This window comes from Rhincodon typus, chromosome 2 (assembly GCF_021869965.1).
Source record: "Rhincodon typus isolate 14 chromosome 2, sRhiTyp1.1, whole genome shotgun sequence".
NCBI lineage: Eukaryota > Metazoa > Chordata > Chondrichthyes > Orectolobiformes > Rhincodontidae > Rhincodon > Rhincodon typus.
The window spans coordinates 113,640,587-113,659,570 of NC_063333.1; the positions used below are offsets into that span (position 1 = coordinate 113,640,587).

The 18,984-nt window shown below is 40.3% G+C and overlaps 2 protein-coding genes across 6 annotated transcripts in view; both read left to right on the forward strand.

Annotated features, from left to right (window-relative positions):
• The first annotated feature begins 649 nt into the window (after positions 1 to 649).
• On the forward strand, positions 650 to 7,524 carry LOC109911912 (regulator of G-protein signaling 9-binding protein-like). The gene is made up of 2 exons (XM_020511285.2): positions 650 to 2,087; positions 6,382 to 7,524. The coding sequence occupies exon 1, from the start codon at positions 1,031 to 1,033 to the stop codon at positions 1,796 to 1,798; it is 768 nt and encodes a 255-aa protein (XP_020366874.1). The 5' UTR covers positions 650 to 1,030; the 3' UTR covers positions 1,799 to 2,087; positions 6,382 to 7,524.
• A 2,473-nt stretch (positions 7,525 to 9,997) lies between these two features.
• mcur1 (mitochondrial calcium uniporter regulator 1) overlaps positions 9,998 to 18,984 on the forward strand; it is a 57,658-nt gene continuing 48,671 nt past the window's right edge. For 3 of the 5 annotated variants that reach the window (XR_007264379.1, XR_007264380.1, XM_020511287.2), the window contains exons 1-2: positions 10,538 to 11,108; positions 13,602 to 13,721. Coding sequence is in view for 3 of the 5 variants with exons in the window: in XM_020511287.2 (XP_020366876.2) it covers positions 10,886 to 11,108; positions 13,602 to 13,721 (343 nt within the window). In the remaining 2 variants the exon portion in view is untranslated. Of the gene's footprint in view, positions 10,111 to 10,141; positions 10,338 to 10,537; positions 11,109 to 13,601; positions 13,722 to 18,984 lie in introns of those variants that run through there. The other 2 variants (XM_048609497.1, XM_048609489.1) reach the window with 2 other exon arrangements.

Sequence of the window (18,984 nt, forward strand, 5' to 3'; positions counted from 1 at the left end):
TCAGTTTTTTTTTATTTTTGACATATACTTTGTTGTAAAAATGTATTCAAATGAAGAATATACAGCTGCAGATCTCAGTCAGGATAAGTTTTCAAAATTTGTCAATGCAAGTCTGAAAAAGATAATTTCGTTTCTTGTGGCACCTTGAAACCTGGAGGCAACGTGAGAACACCAAATAAGCACTAGTAGGGGATCCCTCAATTGGCGATTCAGTGTGATATAGCCAGTTTTGGGGCAGGACTTTTTTTGGATGAAGAATTTGATGGGCAGACTTAAAACAATTTTGAGCTTAAGTTTCTGTAATATTTAAAAAAGAGGGTTGACAATCATATGTCTTTTGATTGCAGACACGGAGACAACTCCACATAAAGGAGGTGAAGTTTATTCTAAAACTTCGGACTGTTTCTACGTTGTTGGAATATTTGTACTCATTTACTTATTATTTGCTGCAATTTATTTCCGAATGTATTGCAACGCAGTTAGGTGATTCTGGTCCCATTACGAAGATTCACGTTGGGATGAGCGCCTGGTTTACAAGACGGTGAAATCCTGAACCTTTCAAGTAACTGATCGCGTAGCCGGCAGAAGGACAAGGCTTGCACACACAAGCAGCCACATGGGACCCGTCCATATCAGGGAAGGTGGTAACTCCATCCGGAGCTGCTACGTCATAAAATACGTCGTAATCTCGGAGATGGATTTGCAGAGGGAGTAATGCAGACATTACCGGACATAGAGTACGAGGCGATCAGCGTTTGCTGGGGCTTGCAGAGCGGAGAGTTTTCATTGTGATGGAAGACCAAGGGAGGGAAGATGAGAGGAGCCTGTTCCACTGAGAACTTTGTTGTTTCCCCGGATTTCCAGATTTAGGCTCGGAGTCCGCACCCACTGCTGCCTGAACACGGTGTGTATGTGTTGGGGAGGAGAGTGAGTGGGGCTGAGACCAGAGGCTGCACTGATCGATGTTTCCTCACTTGCAGGCGGCTTTAGCATTGCGGGTCGAGCGAAGTTGTCGACAAGGGCGAGACTTATGCCGATCCAAACCACCAAGGTGGCAGATGAAGGCACTGCGAACTCAGCGAGGGAGAGGGACGAGTGCAGAGCCCTGGTAGACTCGCTGAACAAAGTGACGGGATGCTACAGGCACCTGGCCATGGGGCTAGGGGGCTCGGCGGACTGCAGCAACCTGAGGGATGAGCTCAGGAGGACGAGGGAGAAGACCCAGGACCTGGCCGGACTCATCCGTAACAAACTGACGGCGGTGCTCCGGGACAAGAAGCTGAGCAAGGAGGAGCGAACCGAGATGGAGCGACTCTGGGTCATCTTCTCCTCCAACCTGGAGACCTTTCAGATGGATATGTGTAAAGTGTTAGAGCTGGGCCAGAGCTTCCCCCTCTCGGGAACAGAGAAGCCCTTGATCCAAACCGGGATGTCTGGAGGAACCTCGGAGGTGGCAGCCCGGGCTCTGAGTGTCCAGAACATAGTCCACGACCCGGCACTGAACGTGGAGAGGCTGGAGCTGGAAGAGCTGGAGGAGCAGATCGAGAAGGTGGACAAAATGATGGAGAACATGGAGATGAAAGTCAACGTCCTGAGGTGGACGGTTGAAGCCAAAGGAGACACGTACCATTCCGTGCTCAGCACCGACGCCTCCATGATGGCCCTGCTGTCGGAGGAGGAGGAGATGCGGCGCAACAACCGGTGTTGTGACCGCGAGAAATGTCTTATGTCCGTGCTGTTCTGCATGGTGGCTCTGATAGCCGTGGTATTGTCAGTCTGTGTTGCGAACCTTTCATGACCGATGCCCCCACCGACATCCGCAGAATTTAGCGGGGCTGATTGACTTTGCATTTCCCTGTGCACACATGAAGGAGAAGCAGACCCCGAATTCTTTTTCGAAGCCCTGCATAGACATGGCAAGCATTTTTTTTGTGGGGGAAACGTTTTCTTAGTCTGTATGCCAAACAAAAGCAAAACTGAGTTGAGTAGGGCTTTAGCAGCTGTGATTGGCTCTCGTTTTGTACAACGTCTGAAAGTAATGTGATTACATTTCATTGACAGCTGAGCTCAATTAAAAATCATAAAAGGTAAAAACAATGACACTTTTCTGGCTTTTCAAGAAATAGTGGAAAATAAAGCTTTAAAAAGACTGGGGAAATGTGGACTTTTTAAAAGTGTCACTCAGTTGTTCACATAGGAAGAGATTAATAATGATTAAAATGAATTTACATGCTGAAGAACTGTTTGATATATCTCACTTTAAAAGGTCAGACAGATTTTGTTTGTGATTATTTTTTATTACAAGCTGCTGTAGCTAATTCAGCTTTTTTGTAACAATTACTGTTTTAAAGTAAAACTTAAAATATGGAAGGTGGAAATTTAGAACAGCTAAACCTACTTAGCAGATAACAGGGATTAAGGACAGTTTAATTTAAAGGACTAGACTGCATTAATACAGGATGGGTTTTAAAACTATTAAAAATATCCATGAGATTGATTATGACAAAAGGAATGATGCTAAACATCACTTTTCTGCTGTATTAAATCCTAAACATTTACTGACATTTTGTTATGTCTTATAAAAAATGCAACAAGTCGTCATGATCTGAAATGTACTGCCTAAAAGGATGAAATCAGATTCAATAGAAACTTTCAAAAGGTGATCAGATGTATAATGGAAAAAGAGATATTTGCAGTATGCTGATTGAAGAGTGGGAGATTGGAATAATTAGATAGATCTCTTGAAGAGGTGGTGCAGGTATGATGTCCCTTCTTCTGAGCTGTAAGATTCTATGTTTCTCTGATGAAGAGAGGGAACTTTTCAGTCCATAACATCCATTAGCTTCATGAGCAAACAAATTGTGTAGTATGATACTCACCATCGCAAACAATGAAAGTATAGTTCTGGAGAGAAACTAAACAATCAGCACTCACAACAGTTACATGTGATAGGATTAAATATTGGGAATCCAGATACAGAAATCAATGGACCTAGCTGTATTAGCTGCCACTGGCAGCTCCTCATTAGTAAACTGAGCAGCATCCCTGCCTGTCATGCAGGAGACTAGGGTTCAATTCCCTGACAGGGAATGACTGATATCTCTGAGATGGGCCATATGTAAGTTAGGGAATGTTTTATAGGATAAATATGAAATACATTGTGACTGGTAGAACCCAAGAAAGCACCAAGTATCAGAGGGGCCTTGGTGTTAATGTACACAGTCCCTTAACTTATCAGGACAAGTGGATAAAGTGGTTGAGAAGGCCTATGTTATACTTACTTTTATCAGTTGAGACATTCAGGTTAAGAGCAGGAAGGGTATGTGAAATTGTACAAAACATTGGTTAGGCCACAGCCAGAGTGTTATGTAGGGTTCTGGAAACCACAAGAGGAATGTGCTAGCACTGGAGAAAGTGCAGAGGAGATTTATCAGGATACTGCCTGAATTGGAGAGTTTCAGTTATGAAGGAAGATTGGACAGATTGTTTTCCTTAAAGCAGAGGAGATTGAGATGTACAAAATTAAGAGGGGGGTATGATCATGAGGTAGGATCGACAGGGATAAACATTTCCCTTTGATGAAAGAATCAATGACCAGAGGACACAGATTTAAGGTAAGGCGCAGAGGTTTAGAGGAGATGTGAAGAAAAACTTTTACACCCAGAGGGTGGTGGGATTCTGGAACTCATTGCATCTAAAAGTGGTAGAGGCAGAAACCCTCATAACATTTAAGAAGTCTTGAGACATGCACTTGAGCTGCCAAGGCTATGGGCCAAGCGCTGGAAAATGAAATTAGAATAATTAGGTGGTTGTTTTTGACCGTGATGAATGCAGTGGGTTGAAGGGATTTTTTCTGCAGATCTCTATGAACTTAGCACACAAACTATCAGTCAAAATTGTCAAATCATATTTGTGTAACACAAAGCTGGCACGCAAAATCAAAAATAGTACCTTTGGTGGTGACCCTGATCTCTGCTGTTGTGAAGGGCAATATTCTTTGTTTCTGTGATTTCGAGTAAGGCACAGAAAAATAAAGTCTGCTTCTGATTTGCTTGAATTGTACCTGTAGGACAACCTAGTGATGACAGGATCAAGCAAACCTGTGATCCCTAAAATGGTTGAATAGCCTGCGAAAACTTACTGTCAGTGTTTACATTGGAAAGATAGATACCTGAGCAAGATATCAGCTTGCTGTTGATGTCTGTGGAGCTGTATCACAGCATAAGTGAACACCTTAAGAGGAAATTAACTTTGTTAAGTTGAAGTAAAACAATATTTGGAACTTGATCCTTAAAGCTCCTGCTGCTTTGTTTATTTGAGGATTTACTACAAAGTTATACTACCACTTGCATGTCAATCATACACACCAAATTGGCTTGCAGTAGCTACAGCCAATAATATCCAAATCAGGAGTTTAGTTATTATTCAAATCTACCACTTCTAAAAGCAGGACTGATATACTTTAAGTATGCTATTGAATATGATATTGTATGCAAGTAGCATCAACATTAGGAAAAGAATAAATTAAACATTTTGGAAGTAATACAATGCTTGATACACAAAGGTGCATCAAGGGCGGCACAGTGGCTCAGTGGTTAGCACTGCTGCCTCACAGCGCCAGAGACCTGGGTTTGATTCCACCCTCAGGCGACTGTCTGCGTGGGTTTCCTCCCACAGTCCAAAGATGTGCAGGCTAGGGGGATTGGCCATGCTAAATTGCCCATAGTGTTCAAGGATGTGTAGATCAGGTGGGTTAAAGGGGGATGGGTCTGGGTAGGATGCTTTGAGGTTCTGTGTGGACTTGTTGGGCCAAACGACCTGTTTCCACACCAAAGGGATTCAATGAAAAGGTGCTTTCTTTAATCAAATATCAAAACTACTGACTACAGAGGGTTAACAAAGGGCATAGATTTTGTTATTAAATGAGCATTCCATTTGCAGAGATAAATCACTTTGAAGTGTTCAAGATGTAAAAGATAAAAATGTAAGTCAAACATGCCATCATTGCCACAAAGTTGCAATAAATAGTAACTTTAAATGAGCAGCAGCAAGAAAGTGAATTAAATAAAGGTTCTAATCCAGAAAACACCTAACAGTGCAGTAAATGTTCTACAAAAGAAAAGTAAACACAATAACAGCTACAGTAAGAGGGTTCAAAAAGTACGGGTCAAAACTCTTTCTTAGTGTGCAATTACAAGTTTGTAAAACAGTTTATTTATATTAATAGAGTATATAATCAGATGTATTCAAACTATACGAATTACTTTCACTGACACAACCAATACTTTTGTATCTCTAATCAACCTCATTAAGTTCACTCCTAAATTCACAGAAATGTTGAAAATAGTCACAAGTGTGATCATCTAAAGCCAATGAAGACATAAACCTCACATTTTGTTGCCGCATAGAGCAAGATTCTACAGTTTATTTCAGATCCTCCACAAGGCTTTAATGTAAGGTGGCATTTGTACTATGTATATGTAGACTTCGTTCATGACTCTTTATAGGATAAAAAGACAGTGATCACTGTTGCAAACAGTAGAATTTAGGCTGGATGTAAAAGGTGGAGATGTTAGAATTAGTCTCAACAGTAACCAGGACTTAGATTTCAAACAAGAAACAGAAAAATTTTAGAATATTATTAAAAGAACTTCACTTATTGTATTTACATTTTATGGTAGTAGATTGCCTTTAACTTTGTTCACAGTCATAAAATTAGTATAGTTTTTTTAGTATATAGGATGACAATGGGTTTAGAGAGGTTTCAAAAACTTAGTCCATTGTACCATCTAGTGGACATAACCTATGTTGTAAAAGCTGCAAAATTATATAGGAATTGTTGACATTTTGAATCTGCAATTTTGGAATAAAGGAGTGATCAGAAAATTGTGACAACAGGAAGTCAGAATGCATTGTAGCAGCATGAAACAGCTAGCTTCACCTGTTGCTCAAACCTTTTACATACCTTATCTGAGATAGGCTGGACATACAGAGAGGGAAGTGATCTATGCAGGATATGCATTACACTGCAGGATGGCATTGATACACCCTATTTCAGCATCAAACTTGCATGGTGAACTAATGGATTAGGCCCTAGATAGTAGGCTGCCAAGAAGGTCTGTTTTATAGCATGTGTAACAATAGGAATCCAAATGGATATAATGGCCAGTGAAGGTAGGCTTGTGGTAGGATGTCAAGGAAATAGTACTCATTTGACAGCTCCATTTAAAAAGCTGAAGTTGAACACAGGATGAAGCCCATTGAGAAGTGTAAGTAAATTCTTACATGCAGCTGCAGATTTAAATGTACTTTGATATTTCTTGTGAATTGTCCTGATGAGTGCAAACTGAAAAGCTTTGACAAAGTGTGTCTTTTTTCCAGCAATACTGACGTTCTATACCAACAAACAACTATTTATAATGCCACAGGGAAAAAGAGTAAAACTCAGAAAAAGAAGAGTCAGAGATGACCACATGATTATGAAGAACAGAAGAGAATTAGAAGCATAATGAGACATTTTCCAGAGGTCAAAGTTGGAGGAGAACTGGAACAAAACAAGCTTTTCTCTCAGGAAGTGAATGGAATTAAGAGAAGTTGTTCAAAAAGAGGGAAGTGAAAAATAATATAGGAGGGTGACAATGTTGAGCTGGTGTAAAACAAAGAAGCAGATGAACTGGAGAACATTCAGGAGACAGAGGATCAAGAAGAAATTATGGCTGTATGGAGTAAAATGAAATCAAATGGGCCAAAGAATATGATATCGTTCAAATTGTAGAAGGTATCAAAATTATCATGGATAATGAATAGGAACTGTGTGGGCCAGGGGCACAGAATGAATCTTAGATCAGAGGAAATAACATTTATGGTCAGGAGCATGCAGAAATGAGTCTAAAGCTGCATTCATTAAAAATTTTAATAAGTTAATTACAGTATTTTGCACGACAAGAATAACTTTATATAGCATAATCTAACAATACTTCATGGAAATAATATCAACGAGCTGAGGAATTGGTTTGATACGTGTGAAAGTCAACCACCCAGATTTACAAATGGAGATGTGGGCCAATACAACTGCACAAGGAAAGATGACTGAAAAGACACAACCTCTGAATTGTTGAAAGAAAAATTACAATACAAAATGAAGGTGACAAAGATGAGGATTTCTTACAACTAATAAAGAATTTTGCAGGTGTACATGCTGTTGTAATGTAGGGAGATGGAGAAACGAATTTACACACAATGATAAAATGATACTTACAATGTTACTTAAGGATTAAGGCTAACCAGAACACCAGGAGAACTCATTGCTTATTTTCTCAAACAGTGGCTCTGGACCATTTTTGTCGATCTGAGGATACAAATGGTGCCCTGATTTAATGTTTTATTCTAAAAATAATATCTCAGACAGTGCATTGCATCATTCCTTCATTACTGCATTGAATAATGTGCTGAAGGCCATGGAAAGGGACTTGACTGCTAACACAGAACACAGGACAGTAAAATAGACAACTATTGCAGACCAAAAGTGAATCTCCTATTCAGCATAAAATAAACATGATAATAGAAATATTTTTAAAAAGGATAAATTTAGCATGTAACATACTCGACTATAATAAAAGATATGTAATCAGAAAATTATACGAAGTGTTGTATGCCTCAAAGATGATATGGTTAGAAGTCACACAAAACCAGGTTATAGTCCAACAGGTTTATATGAAGTCACAAGCTTTTTGAGCACTGCTCCTTTAGCACACTCCGAAAGCTTTTGATTTTAAATAAACCCGTTGGACTAGAAGCTGGTGTTGTGTGACTTCTGACTTTGCACTACCCAGTTCAACACCGGCACCTCCACATCAAAGAAAATAAACAGATATAGATGAGTTGAATTTACCTGAGTGTTTGTAATATTCTACATTTAAACGGCTGAGGAGCTAATCAAGGAAAATGGTTATGTCTGAAATATTTTATTCCCCAACATTATCTTACTGTCAAATTGTTTTAATATAATATGTAATTTCAACTTTATTGCCAAATAAGAACAGAAGTTTTACATGTTGCAAGAGCTATCCAAGAATGGAGTTACTGTTCAAATGAGAAGGCAAAATTCTGACAGTGTTCAACCTAGGGAACTGCAAACGATCTATTTAGATCCAAGAATGATACATAAGAAGATTTTCTAAATGATGAAAAACTAGTAATTGTGGAGGAGCAGTAAGATTTAGGGTTCAGGCAAATAAATCACTAAACACTGGTAAGGAGGTACAAAAACAACTAAAACTGCTAATACAATGATCAACAGTCTTAAGTATAAATGAATGGAAGTTATATTACAATAGTATAAAGCTCTGACTGGACTACATTTAGGATACTGCATTTAATTCTGGACCACACCTCAGGAATTATGTGCTGACCTTGGAGGGAATGCAGAACAGATTCTGGGCTAAATGATAGCTGGGATAAAAGAGTTGTTACTAAATAAGAAACTGAATGAACTGCAGTTGCTAGAAATCAGAAATAAAAACAGAAATTGCTGGAAAAAAACTCTAGAAGTTCTGAAAAATGGTCACTGGACCCGAAACATTAACTCTGATTCCTCTTCATAGATGCTGCCAAACTGCGGAGTTTTTCCAGCAATTTCTGCTTGTGTTTGTCGAAGAGTTGTTATTCCTTTGAGAATATACGTGTTGAACAAATCAATATGTTTAAGGTGCTGAAAGGAGTTGGAATGAGAGAGAAACTATTTGGTTTGGCAGAGGAGTTCAGAATGAGGGGGTGTAATCTTAAAATTAGAACTAACATATTCAAGTGATGTTTGAAAGCACATTTTCAAGCAAAGCATACATAGCAGAAATCTGGAACTCGCTCTCTCTAAAAACTAGATTGGTAAGAATATTAAAGGAAATAAAATTAATATGGGTAAATTGCAGATCTGCCATTAAATAACTGAACAGGTTTGACGACTTCAATTCCCTAGTCCTATTTCTATGTTTCAGAATTCAGAAACAATCCTGAACAGAATCCAAAGGTTCCAAAACTCATTGATATTTCTAAATCTGTCAACTTTTTTCATTGGTAAAGTTTTATCTTTATTTTAAGTTTCCGTTCACAGTCAAACATACAATTGTGACTGAAAGTCTGTGCGGTATTTACAAAATACATTGACAGAATTGCCATCCTTTGAGGTGAGATGTTAGAATTAAAAATTGAACGTAAAAAATTCCTTGGTTCCATTTAAGGAAAGTTAGGAAATTCTCCTAGTCACCTGATAAAGATTCCTTCCTCAATCATTGGCATAAACAGGCCCCCACTTTCACTTAAATTACAAGTTACTATATTGCTAAAGGTAATTTACTGATTGCAGAATACTTTGTAATGGTTCCAGAGACATTGACACATAACATTCTCATTCTTGTTTTCAAGTCGCTCTTTGGCCTTGACCTCCCTATTTCTGTATTTTCCTGCAGCCTTACAACTCTCCATAACAGCGCTCCTCTGATTCGGGCCTTTTGAACATCCGCAATTCTAACTGCTCCCTCATTAAGTTGCCTGTGCCCAAGCTCTTAAGTTCCATCCCTATAACTCTCCACTTCTTTAAAACATTCCTTAAAACCCACCTCTTTGACCAGAAATTTGATCATCTGAGTTATTATCTCCTTATCTTGGCTCAGTGTCATATCTTATTATTTTGCATCATCATTGGCTGTCCCTCCATTGGAGGATGACATCTATTCAGAGTTGCATATTTCTGCCCCAGGTCTTCACATAACTGACGAGGTGACCAACTGTCCCTAAATATCCAATATAATCCCATAATTTGGCCCTTTGTCCCATGTCCCAAGTATATTGAATGGTTCTCTATGTGAATGTGCTGCCTGTGGCAGATTCGTCGCCAGTTAATGGGAATACAGAACAAGTGTGTTGGGGCATGTGAAACTCGTGCTAGAAAGTAGTATCATCATGTTTGGATTGGGTGATGTATTCGCCCCCTTAGTTGATTCACCAGGACTCACAATTGATCTATTCTACCAGCATACACTGCAAACTCCAAACTCTCAGTCGCATTAACACCACTTTATCCCAGTCTTATGGCTCCAGTGACCCCACCTCAAGGTATTTCCAGCACTTCCCTGTCTGTTGAGTCTCTTTTTTTCCGAACAAGAGTTGGTCACCCTGATGGCTGAACAAATACGACCATCAAATCTTTGACACCAAATCTTCGGCACGTGGATCAGATTCCAGAAATTAGGATTTTGCTTCCTTTTCTGCTGCTACTCGACATGATGGATAGTTCAAAAGCATAATGGACATAAAGGGAAAGTGCTGGAGAAACGCAGCAGGTCTGGCAGAGTTAACGTTTCCAGAGATAGTAAGAACTGCAGATGCTGGAGTCGGAGATGACATAGTATGGAGCTGGAGGAACACAGCAGGCCAGGCAGCATCAGAGGAGCAGGAAAGTTGACGTTCCGGGTCGGGACCGTTCTTTAGTTTCTTTTTCTCTCAACAGATGCTGCTAGACCTGCTGTGTTGCTCTAGCACTCTGCGTTTTTCTTTCAGTTTCCAGTATCCGTAGTTCTCTGTTTGTTTTAATGATGTTTTCGTTTTTTTGAGCAATTAATAAGAAACTCTGCTATGTCATTAATGTCAGTTCTGCCGCGCTTTTAACTGTGATTTAGTTTTTCGAAGATACCCTATTTTAAAAAACACCACACAACTGATTCACCTACGTTAGCAGGCGCTACATAAACGCATTGTTGTTGACCAAGAAGCGCCTCCAAAGTGTTAATGCCGTCATGCATCATCAATAAGCATCAGGCGTCAGTGCGGGCACACGCAGCGTGGTGACGTCTGTGATAGCGACAGTTAGGGGTAGAAGGATAGGGCGGTGATGTCAGTGGCTAGGGTTCCAGGCTTTGTCGACGGTTGTCAGGTTGTGGATTTGGCTTCTCGATCCAGGATCTGTTTTACGACTGCTCACATAGGCAATGGTGTTAGTGAACTTAGCATCAGTTCAGCACGCTCAGTAGGACGGCTCGGGCGGGGATGTATCCAGGTGCTCCTCCACAGGATGAAGCTACAGCCAAGCCAGCGCCGGGATCTGCTCAGGAGAGGTGAGTTGATTTGTAAAAGGGTGTTCCTGCCCACCAATGACAGTTACTTTTGCTGAAACTCTTTTAAAACACTTGAGTAGTTAGACCAAATTAAAGTAAATGGATCCAAATTAAACTGGTCGAGGTGACAGCACCTTTAAAGGGAGACAAAGGAAATAAAACATGTTTTAAACGAACAAAATCGAGTTAAAATGTCGTTGTACGTATTAGCAAAATGTATAGTGTGCGCAGAGTAAAAGTGCTCTCTCGCGGATGAAGACTGCAAACTTCAGGGCTTCACCGTCCAGTTCAATTTTGTAGTCTTATCACCTCTTCACATTAATTCCGTGACTCTAGCAATTCTGGTTATCTGTGCATTTTATGAGCCAACCAAAGCATATTATGGAGAAGGTTGGGAAAACTACGCATGCCTCATAACATCTATAACGAACAAGTTAAGCTTTGGGACGTAGACCCTTTTGGAAGAAAATACTTTTTTTTAAGAAGGTGAAAGACAGGATTGTCATTCTTTCTATGGTGGACACAAATCTTCAGTGGTGACTGCATTAATAGCACATCAGTGTTTTTCAGAAGTTGAATATTACTGGATAATTTCATGCTGCATGGGTTTTTTTCTTAATTGTAATTAAGCTTCCACACATGAGAAATACATGAAGGTAAAGGTTAATAAACTATAAGTAAAATGCAGAAATTAGCTAGTGCCAAATTTATTTTTTAAACAGGTGATGAAAATGTGAATGTCTTTCCAGAAGAATTAGGAGCAGGAGTAGGCAATTCTGCCCCCTCGAGTCTGCTGTGCCATTTAACATGAGCATGGCTGATCTAATCTTAACTCCTTTCCTGCCTACTTTCCATAACCCTTCAACCCAGTACTCGTTAAAAATCTTTGTCTCCTCCTTAAATTTACTCAATGTCACAGCATCCACCACACTGTAATAGTGAATTTCAGATTTGTGACCCTTTTGAGAGATGTAATTTTTTGTCAACTGTTTATATCTGCTACCCTTATCCTCAAGCTATGACCTCTCATTCTAGGTTGCCCTATGAGGAAACATTCTTTCTAAGTCTACGTCATCAATCCCCTTCAGCATTTTGCATACCTCAATTAGATCCCCTGTCATTCTTGTAAATTCTGGGGAGTAAGCTGTATAAATTGTTCAATCTCTCTTAAAAGGACAAACCTGTCACCTCTGGAATTGATCTCCTATGATCTGCCTCCAGTACAACTGCATCTATCCTCAAGGGAACCAAAATTGTATGCAATACTCCAGGTGCTGTCTCACTAATGCTTTGTACAGTTTCAGCAACACTTCCCTTTTATACTCCTCCATTCGTTTGGCAATACATGGCAAAATACCATTTGCCTTCCTTCTTATGTGTTGTACCTTCATACTAGTTTTCTGCGATTGATGCACGAGGACACCCAGATCCCTCTGCACTCTGAAGTTCCTCCATTTAAGTAACAAATTGTCTTTCTGTTCTCCCAACCAAAATGGATAACCTCATAGGTCCATGTTAAACTTCATGAGACAAGCCATTTGCTGTAAAGCATTTGGGTATCTCGGATGCAAATCCTTTTAACGTGCCCCTGATCTGATCAATTTTTGATGTTTTCTTTTTTAAAAAAAAAAAAAATCTCACAATTACAGGACCATTTTAAAGAGGAAGTTTTCTCCAGGAACGAGCTCTGCTTTTACACGTTCTTTCATCTGCCAGAATTTCTGCAAGTTGCACGTTAATTCTACACTAGCGTATTTTTGTAGATGATGCTTTTTTTTAAAAAAAAAAGCAGTAGTTTTGTATTGAGAATTAATGCTGCTAACTTGAACAAAACTGATATTTAATTCTTAAAAGGGAATGTTATGTTAAAGCAGTACAGTTATAAATTTTATGCAGACTTAGTAAAAACATTTTTCATACTGTCACTTTGCTCCTTGCTCAGTTGTTGTTAAGACAATACATTCCTGTGACTGCAGTTGGCCCAAGAACTTAACTGACGACATGAAATGAGGAAAAAAATGACATTTCATGAGGTTATGTAGCACTGAATCAACTTGATTGCCAAACAAATTCTGCAATTTAAGACAATGCAGGCAATGGAATCTGATGTCAATTAATGTTTGTCGAGGTTTTGTACCTCTGAACAAGTAAGAAAAATTGATTTTTTTTACACTTTTTGTAAGTGTCAATCCAAATATAAATAACGTTTTCTGGAAAAGGATGTATAAAATACTTCTAGCTCCCACAACCTTTCCCTTGTTGATTAATCTATCTATTGCCACCTTGTGTTGGGTTTCACTTCACAATCCTGTTAGATGAACAGAAAATGGTTGATCAGAGGACCAGACTTCATGAAAATCATTCTTTACATTGTTATGATAGTTTTTAGTCAAATAATGTTTTCTAGGAATACTCTTCCTTCCTGTCCTTTCCTTTCCATATCTCAAAAGATCAATGACAATTTGTCTAAATCTTGTATCAATTTCAATTTAGGGTTCACCACATCTGCAGCATCTTTGCAGTGTAACTTGAAGAAAGTGGATCTGCCTCCATTAGAAAGTCGAAAGTTCTTTTTTGACACTCACGCAGTAGTACGTGAATTGGAAGGCTATGGTAAATATAATTTTTGTTTGTATTTTCCTACTGCGAAGTTGTCTGGAGTTAATTTTTCTGTTTCACCATTGCATTTCCAATGGGGTGTTCTGGTGACGTGAAATGGGCCACTTGATTTAGATTTCTTGAAACGGAAAAGAAAAATATATTCTGTTGAAGCTCTTTGTCCTGTGTGTGTGTGATATATATAAAAAACTAGCGTCTTGGAAATTGAATCCAAAAGAATTTGGTAGGAAAGTGATTCCACCTAGAAATGGGATTTCCCAACCTGATATGAATATATCCTGCATGCTAGCATACAGGTTTAGCAGCTGATCAGGAAGGCAGATTTCTATTTCTGTTTTATTTCAAAGGGAATGGAATACTTAAATAGGGAAGTCCTGTTACAACTAAACAAAGCACTAAATAAATCATACCTAGAATACTGAGTGGTTTTAGTGCCCTTATCTAGGGACAGGAACTGCCTCCAATGTCAGTTCATAGAGGTTGACTAGGTTGATCCTAGATATGGAGGGATTTTCTTATGTTGAGAGGTTGAGTAGATTAGGCTCATACTTGGAGTTTACTTTTTGGAGTTTAGAAGAATAAGAGGTGACTTGATTGAAAAGTATGAGGATCTGAGGGGGCTTGTTAGGGTAGATATGGAGCGGTGGTTTCCTCTTGTGGGAGAGTTTAGACCAGAGGGTGTAATCTGAGGAGGAATTTCTTCTGAGGGGAGTGAATCTGTGGAATTCTTTACCACAGAGGGCTGTAGAGGCTAGTTTTCAAGTATATTCAAGGTTCAAATAGACAGATTATTAATCAATAAGGGAATGAAGGGTTGTGAGAAAAAGGCAGGAAAATAGAGTTGAGGATTGCCAGATCAGTCATGATCTCATTGAATGGCAGAGCAGACTCTGCTGAATGGCCTACTTCTGCACCTGTCTTCTGGTCTTATCAGAAGTCACATGACACCAGGTCTTGTGACTTCTGACTTTGTCCTCCCCAGTTTAACATCTCCACATTCTGGTCTCGTGACTAATCAGAGACCATTATGCATTGTGGCTGTATCAGTGGGAAGGACTTTCTTTTGTCTAACAGCTTACATGAAACTCAAAGCAATTTACAATGAAAAACATTTTTGAAGTGCAATCACTTTTGTAATAAAGAGGAAATGTCCAATAAATTTGCGCAGAAGTGGTTTAAAAATAGCATTGAGACACATGGCCAGATAATCTTTTGATGTTGCTAGGGGTAAATGGTGGCCAGGAGATGCAAATTCCCATGCCATAGGATCATTTGTATCTGTCAAAGGTGTTGTCAAGGCCTTGACTTAACATTCCAGCCAAAAGAAGGCAACCCCCTCACTGTTGCACTCCCTCAATTCTGCACTCGGTTACGTGTTTTCAGTTTGTTGAGTGATGCTTGACTTCAAATTCTGACTCTGAGGCAAGTATGCTCCCACTGAGCCAAGATCCACAAGTAAAAGGCTTGCATTGATTTGCATCTTTCATGACCAGAGGACACTCCCAATTGCTTAATGGCTAATGATGTACTGTGTAGTTACTATTGTAATGTTGAAAACATGGCAGTCAAATTGTAGATGGCAAACTTCTACAAACAGTTTTTGTGGGATATATATCCCTCAGAGCACTGAGCCCTGTACTGCATCAAAATTCTGTAATGGGATCTTTTACACTCACCTGGGAGGGCAGGCAGGTGCTCGGTTCAATATTTAGTCTGAAGATAGACATCTTCAATGGTGCAGTACTCTCTCTAGTACTGCATCAGAGCTTCAGCTTTGTTTTCTTTTTGACACAAAAGGTCCAGGAATTGGACCTGAACCTGCAGGCTTCTGACTCAGGAGTTCATCTACTGCGCTATGGCCTACACTTTTCATTTAGGACTGATCACATTATTGAGTAATCGGTGACACTCCTTTTAATCGGTATTTTACTTGCAGCAAGTATTATGGCATTTGTAGTTTGACAGTTATCAGTAAGAACTGGTGATATTTACCCATTACGATGTTTATGTGCCATTGCGTAGCAGAGGTCAACTTATCCTCAATGCAAAGAAGCAGTGTTGTCATATCCCTATTTATGTTGGAATGCATTTCATAGAGTTCCTAGAATCCCTACAGTGTGGAAACAGGCCCTTCGGCCCAACAAGTCCACACTGACCCTCGGAACATCCCACCAGACCCATTCCCCCTATAACCCACCTAATCTACACATTCCTGAACACTACGGGCAATTTATCATGGCCAATCCACCTAGCCTGCACATCTTTGGACTGTGGGAGGAAACCCATGTAGTCACGGGGAGAATGTGCAAACTCCACACACAGTCGCCCGAGGGTTGAATTGAGCCACTGTGCAGCCTGTGCTAAATATACATAATTTATCACAGCTTTTCCCTTGTGCTCCTGAAGGCCATGCAACCTTTTTTCTAAATTAGAGGTGGCATATAAATGCAAGATCCACAGCTGCTTTTTGTAGCAAAAACAAAGTTGCTGGAAAAGCTCAGCAGGTCTGGCAGCATCTGTGAAGGAAAAAACAGAGTTAACATTTTGGGTCCAGTGACCCTTCCTCAGAATTTGCTTTTTGTAGCATGTTTCATGGGATTATATGATTTGAAGTGTGTGTGCAGGGTTGATTGGACTGAGTGAATTCATTACATATTTTCCAATGTTGGAATAAACTACATCCAATTATAAATATAGTGTTCAGTTTTTTACAATTCACTTGCAACTAAAAAGGAGAACCTCTTGCTATTGATGCTGACACGTGACTTGATTGTGTATTTGATAATTGTTTATAATTCTTTAATATAACAATAGGAATAAGTCAATGTACTTCAAAGCTGTTGTATTTTTCAAATTGTTATTCCCTTTTCAAAAATTATCATGCTTTAAAATAATTAATTTGACTTTTCCTGTGGGGGCTTTGAGATCAGCCAGCAATGGTTTAGCAACCGTGTTTTACTTATTCACTTGTGGGATGTGGACACTGCTGGCTAATCAACATTTATTGCCCATCCCTAGTTGCCCTTGAGAAAGTGGCAGTGAACTGCCTTCTTGAACTGCTGCAATCCACCTGCTGTGGGTTGATCCACAATGCCATTAGGGAGGGAATTCCAGGATTTTGACTCGGTGTCAGTGAAGGAACAGTGATGTATTTCCAACACAGGATGGTGAGTGGCTTGGAGAGGAACTTGAAGATGGTAGTGTTCACACTGCTGCTACTGAGCATTGGTGGTGGAGGGAGTGGATGCTTGTGAATGTAGTGCCAATAAAGCAGGCTGCTTTGTCCTGGATGGTGTCAAGCTTCTTGTGTTGTTGGGGTTCCCCAGGCAAGTCGAGAGTATTCCATCATGTTCATGACTTGTACCTTGTAGATGGTGGAAAGGCTTTGTGGAGTCAGGAGGTGTATTACTTGCCACAGTACACCTAGCCTCTGAACTGCTCTTGTAGTACTCTGTGGTGAGTCTGGTTGACTTTCTGTTCAATGATAACCCCCAGGATGTTGATAGTGGGGGATTCAGTGATGGTAACACCATTGAATGTCAAGGGATGGTGGTCAGATTATCTCTTACTGGTGACAGTCATAGCCTGGCATTTGTGTGGCGCAAATGTTACTTGCCACTTGTTTGGATATTGTCCAGATCTTGTTGCATTTGAACATGGACTGCTTCAGTATCTGAGGAGTTAGCCGTGTTGAATGTGGTTTACCTCAAGATTCTCAATACTGAAGTTTCTAACAGAATAAATGTTGTTCAAAGTACTTGAAGTGTTTAAGGCTTTGTGTTCTTGTCACTTATGCTTTCACTTTTTTTTTGCCTCCTTGGTAGTATCGCATAATTTCACAGAATCATAACTGAGAGGAAGCAGGTCATTTGGCCCATTGAGACCACAGCACCCCTCCTGAGGAGCATCCCATCCAGTTCCACCCCCCTTCCTATCCCTATAACCCTGCATTTCCCATGGCATATCCCTGGACACTATGGGCAATTTAGCATGGCCAACTTTGTTATAAGGAAAAAAAAATCTGAATACATTGGCTGTGATTTTGTCAACCAGCCTCCTTAGTTTTCCGTGTATGCAAGAGATTTGTCTTGGATGATCAAAATTCTACCACTGGCCTTTGTAGTCAAGGCTTGTTTTATATCGCCTATAATATCAGCTTAATTTATATTCAGTCAATACTGTTGCGTATGATGAAATCAGGATAATGTTGAGCAACTTAAGCCAGCATTTTGTTGGCCAATGAAATATATTTTCTATTTAAAACTCTAGTTACATTACATGGTGGGAATTCTAAATTGTGAAATCTTTTTAATCTTCTATATTAATAGAATCATAGCATCATACAGCACAGAAACAGGCCCCTTGTCCCTACTCATCCATGCCAACTAAACTGAACTAGTCCCATTTGCCTGTTTAGGTGATGAGGCAAATTTCAACAAGGGAGCCTCCAAAATGTCTACCTTCTTCCTCAACCGGGGAATCCCTAGCACCGTTGTCGATAGGGCCTTCAACTCGGTCTGACCTGTCTCCCGCACTTCTGCCCTCACCCCTTCTCTTCCCTTCCACAACAGTTCCCCTTGTCGTCACCTACTGTCCCACCAGCATCCACATCCAGAAAATCATCAGAAGCCACTTCTGCCACCTCCAGCAAGATGCCACCATCAGACGCACATCTCCCTCCTATGCCTTGTCCGCCTTCCACAGGGGCCATCTCCTCCAGGACACCTTGGTCCACTCTTTCTTCCTTCACACCCCTCTCTCTCTCCTCCTCACCCCCGCCCCCCCAAACCCCACGGCAACTTCCCCTGCAACTGGTGCAGGTGCAACACCTGCCCATTTACCTCCTCCCTCCCCAGTATCCAAGGGCCCAAATGTACCTTCTGGGTGAAGCAACACTTCACCTGCATTTCCCAGAATCTAGTCTACTGAATCACTGCTAACAATGTGGTCTGCTCCACATTGGGGATATGAAGCGTAAACTGACTGACCGATTTGCAGAACATCTACGTTCTGCTTGCAAAAAAGACCAAGCTACCCATTGCCTGCCACTTTAACACACCACCACCCTGTTCCCTGGCCAACATCGATTTCACAAGCTTCAAAATCTCCCCTCCCCCTACCGCATCCCAAAACCAGTCCAGCTCGTCCCTGCCTCCCTAACCTGTTCTTCCTCCCATCTATCCCCTCCTCCCACCTCAAGCCGCACCTCCATCTCCTACCGACTAATCTCATCCCGCCCCCTTGACCTGTCCGTCCT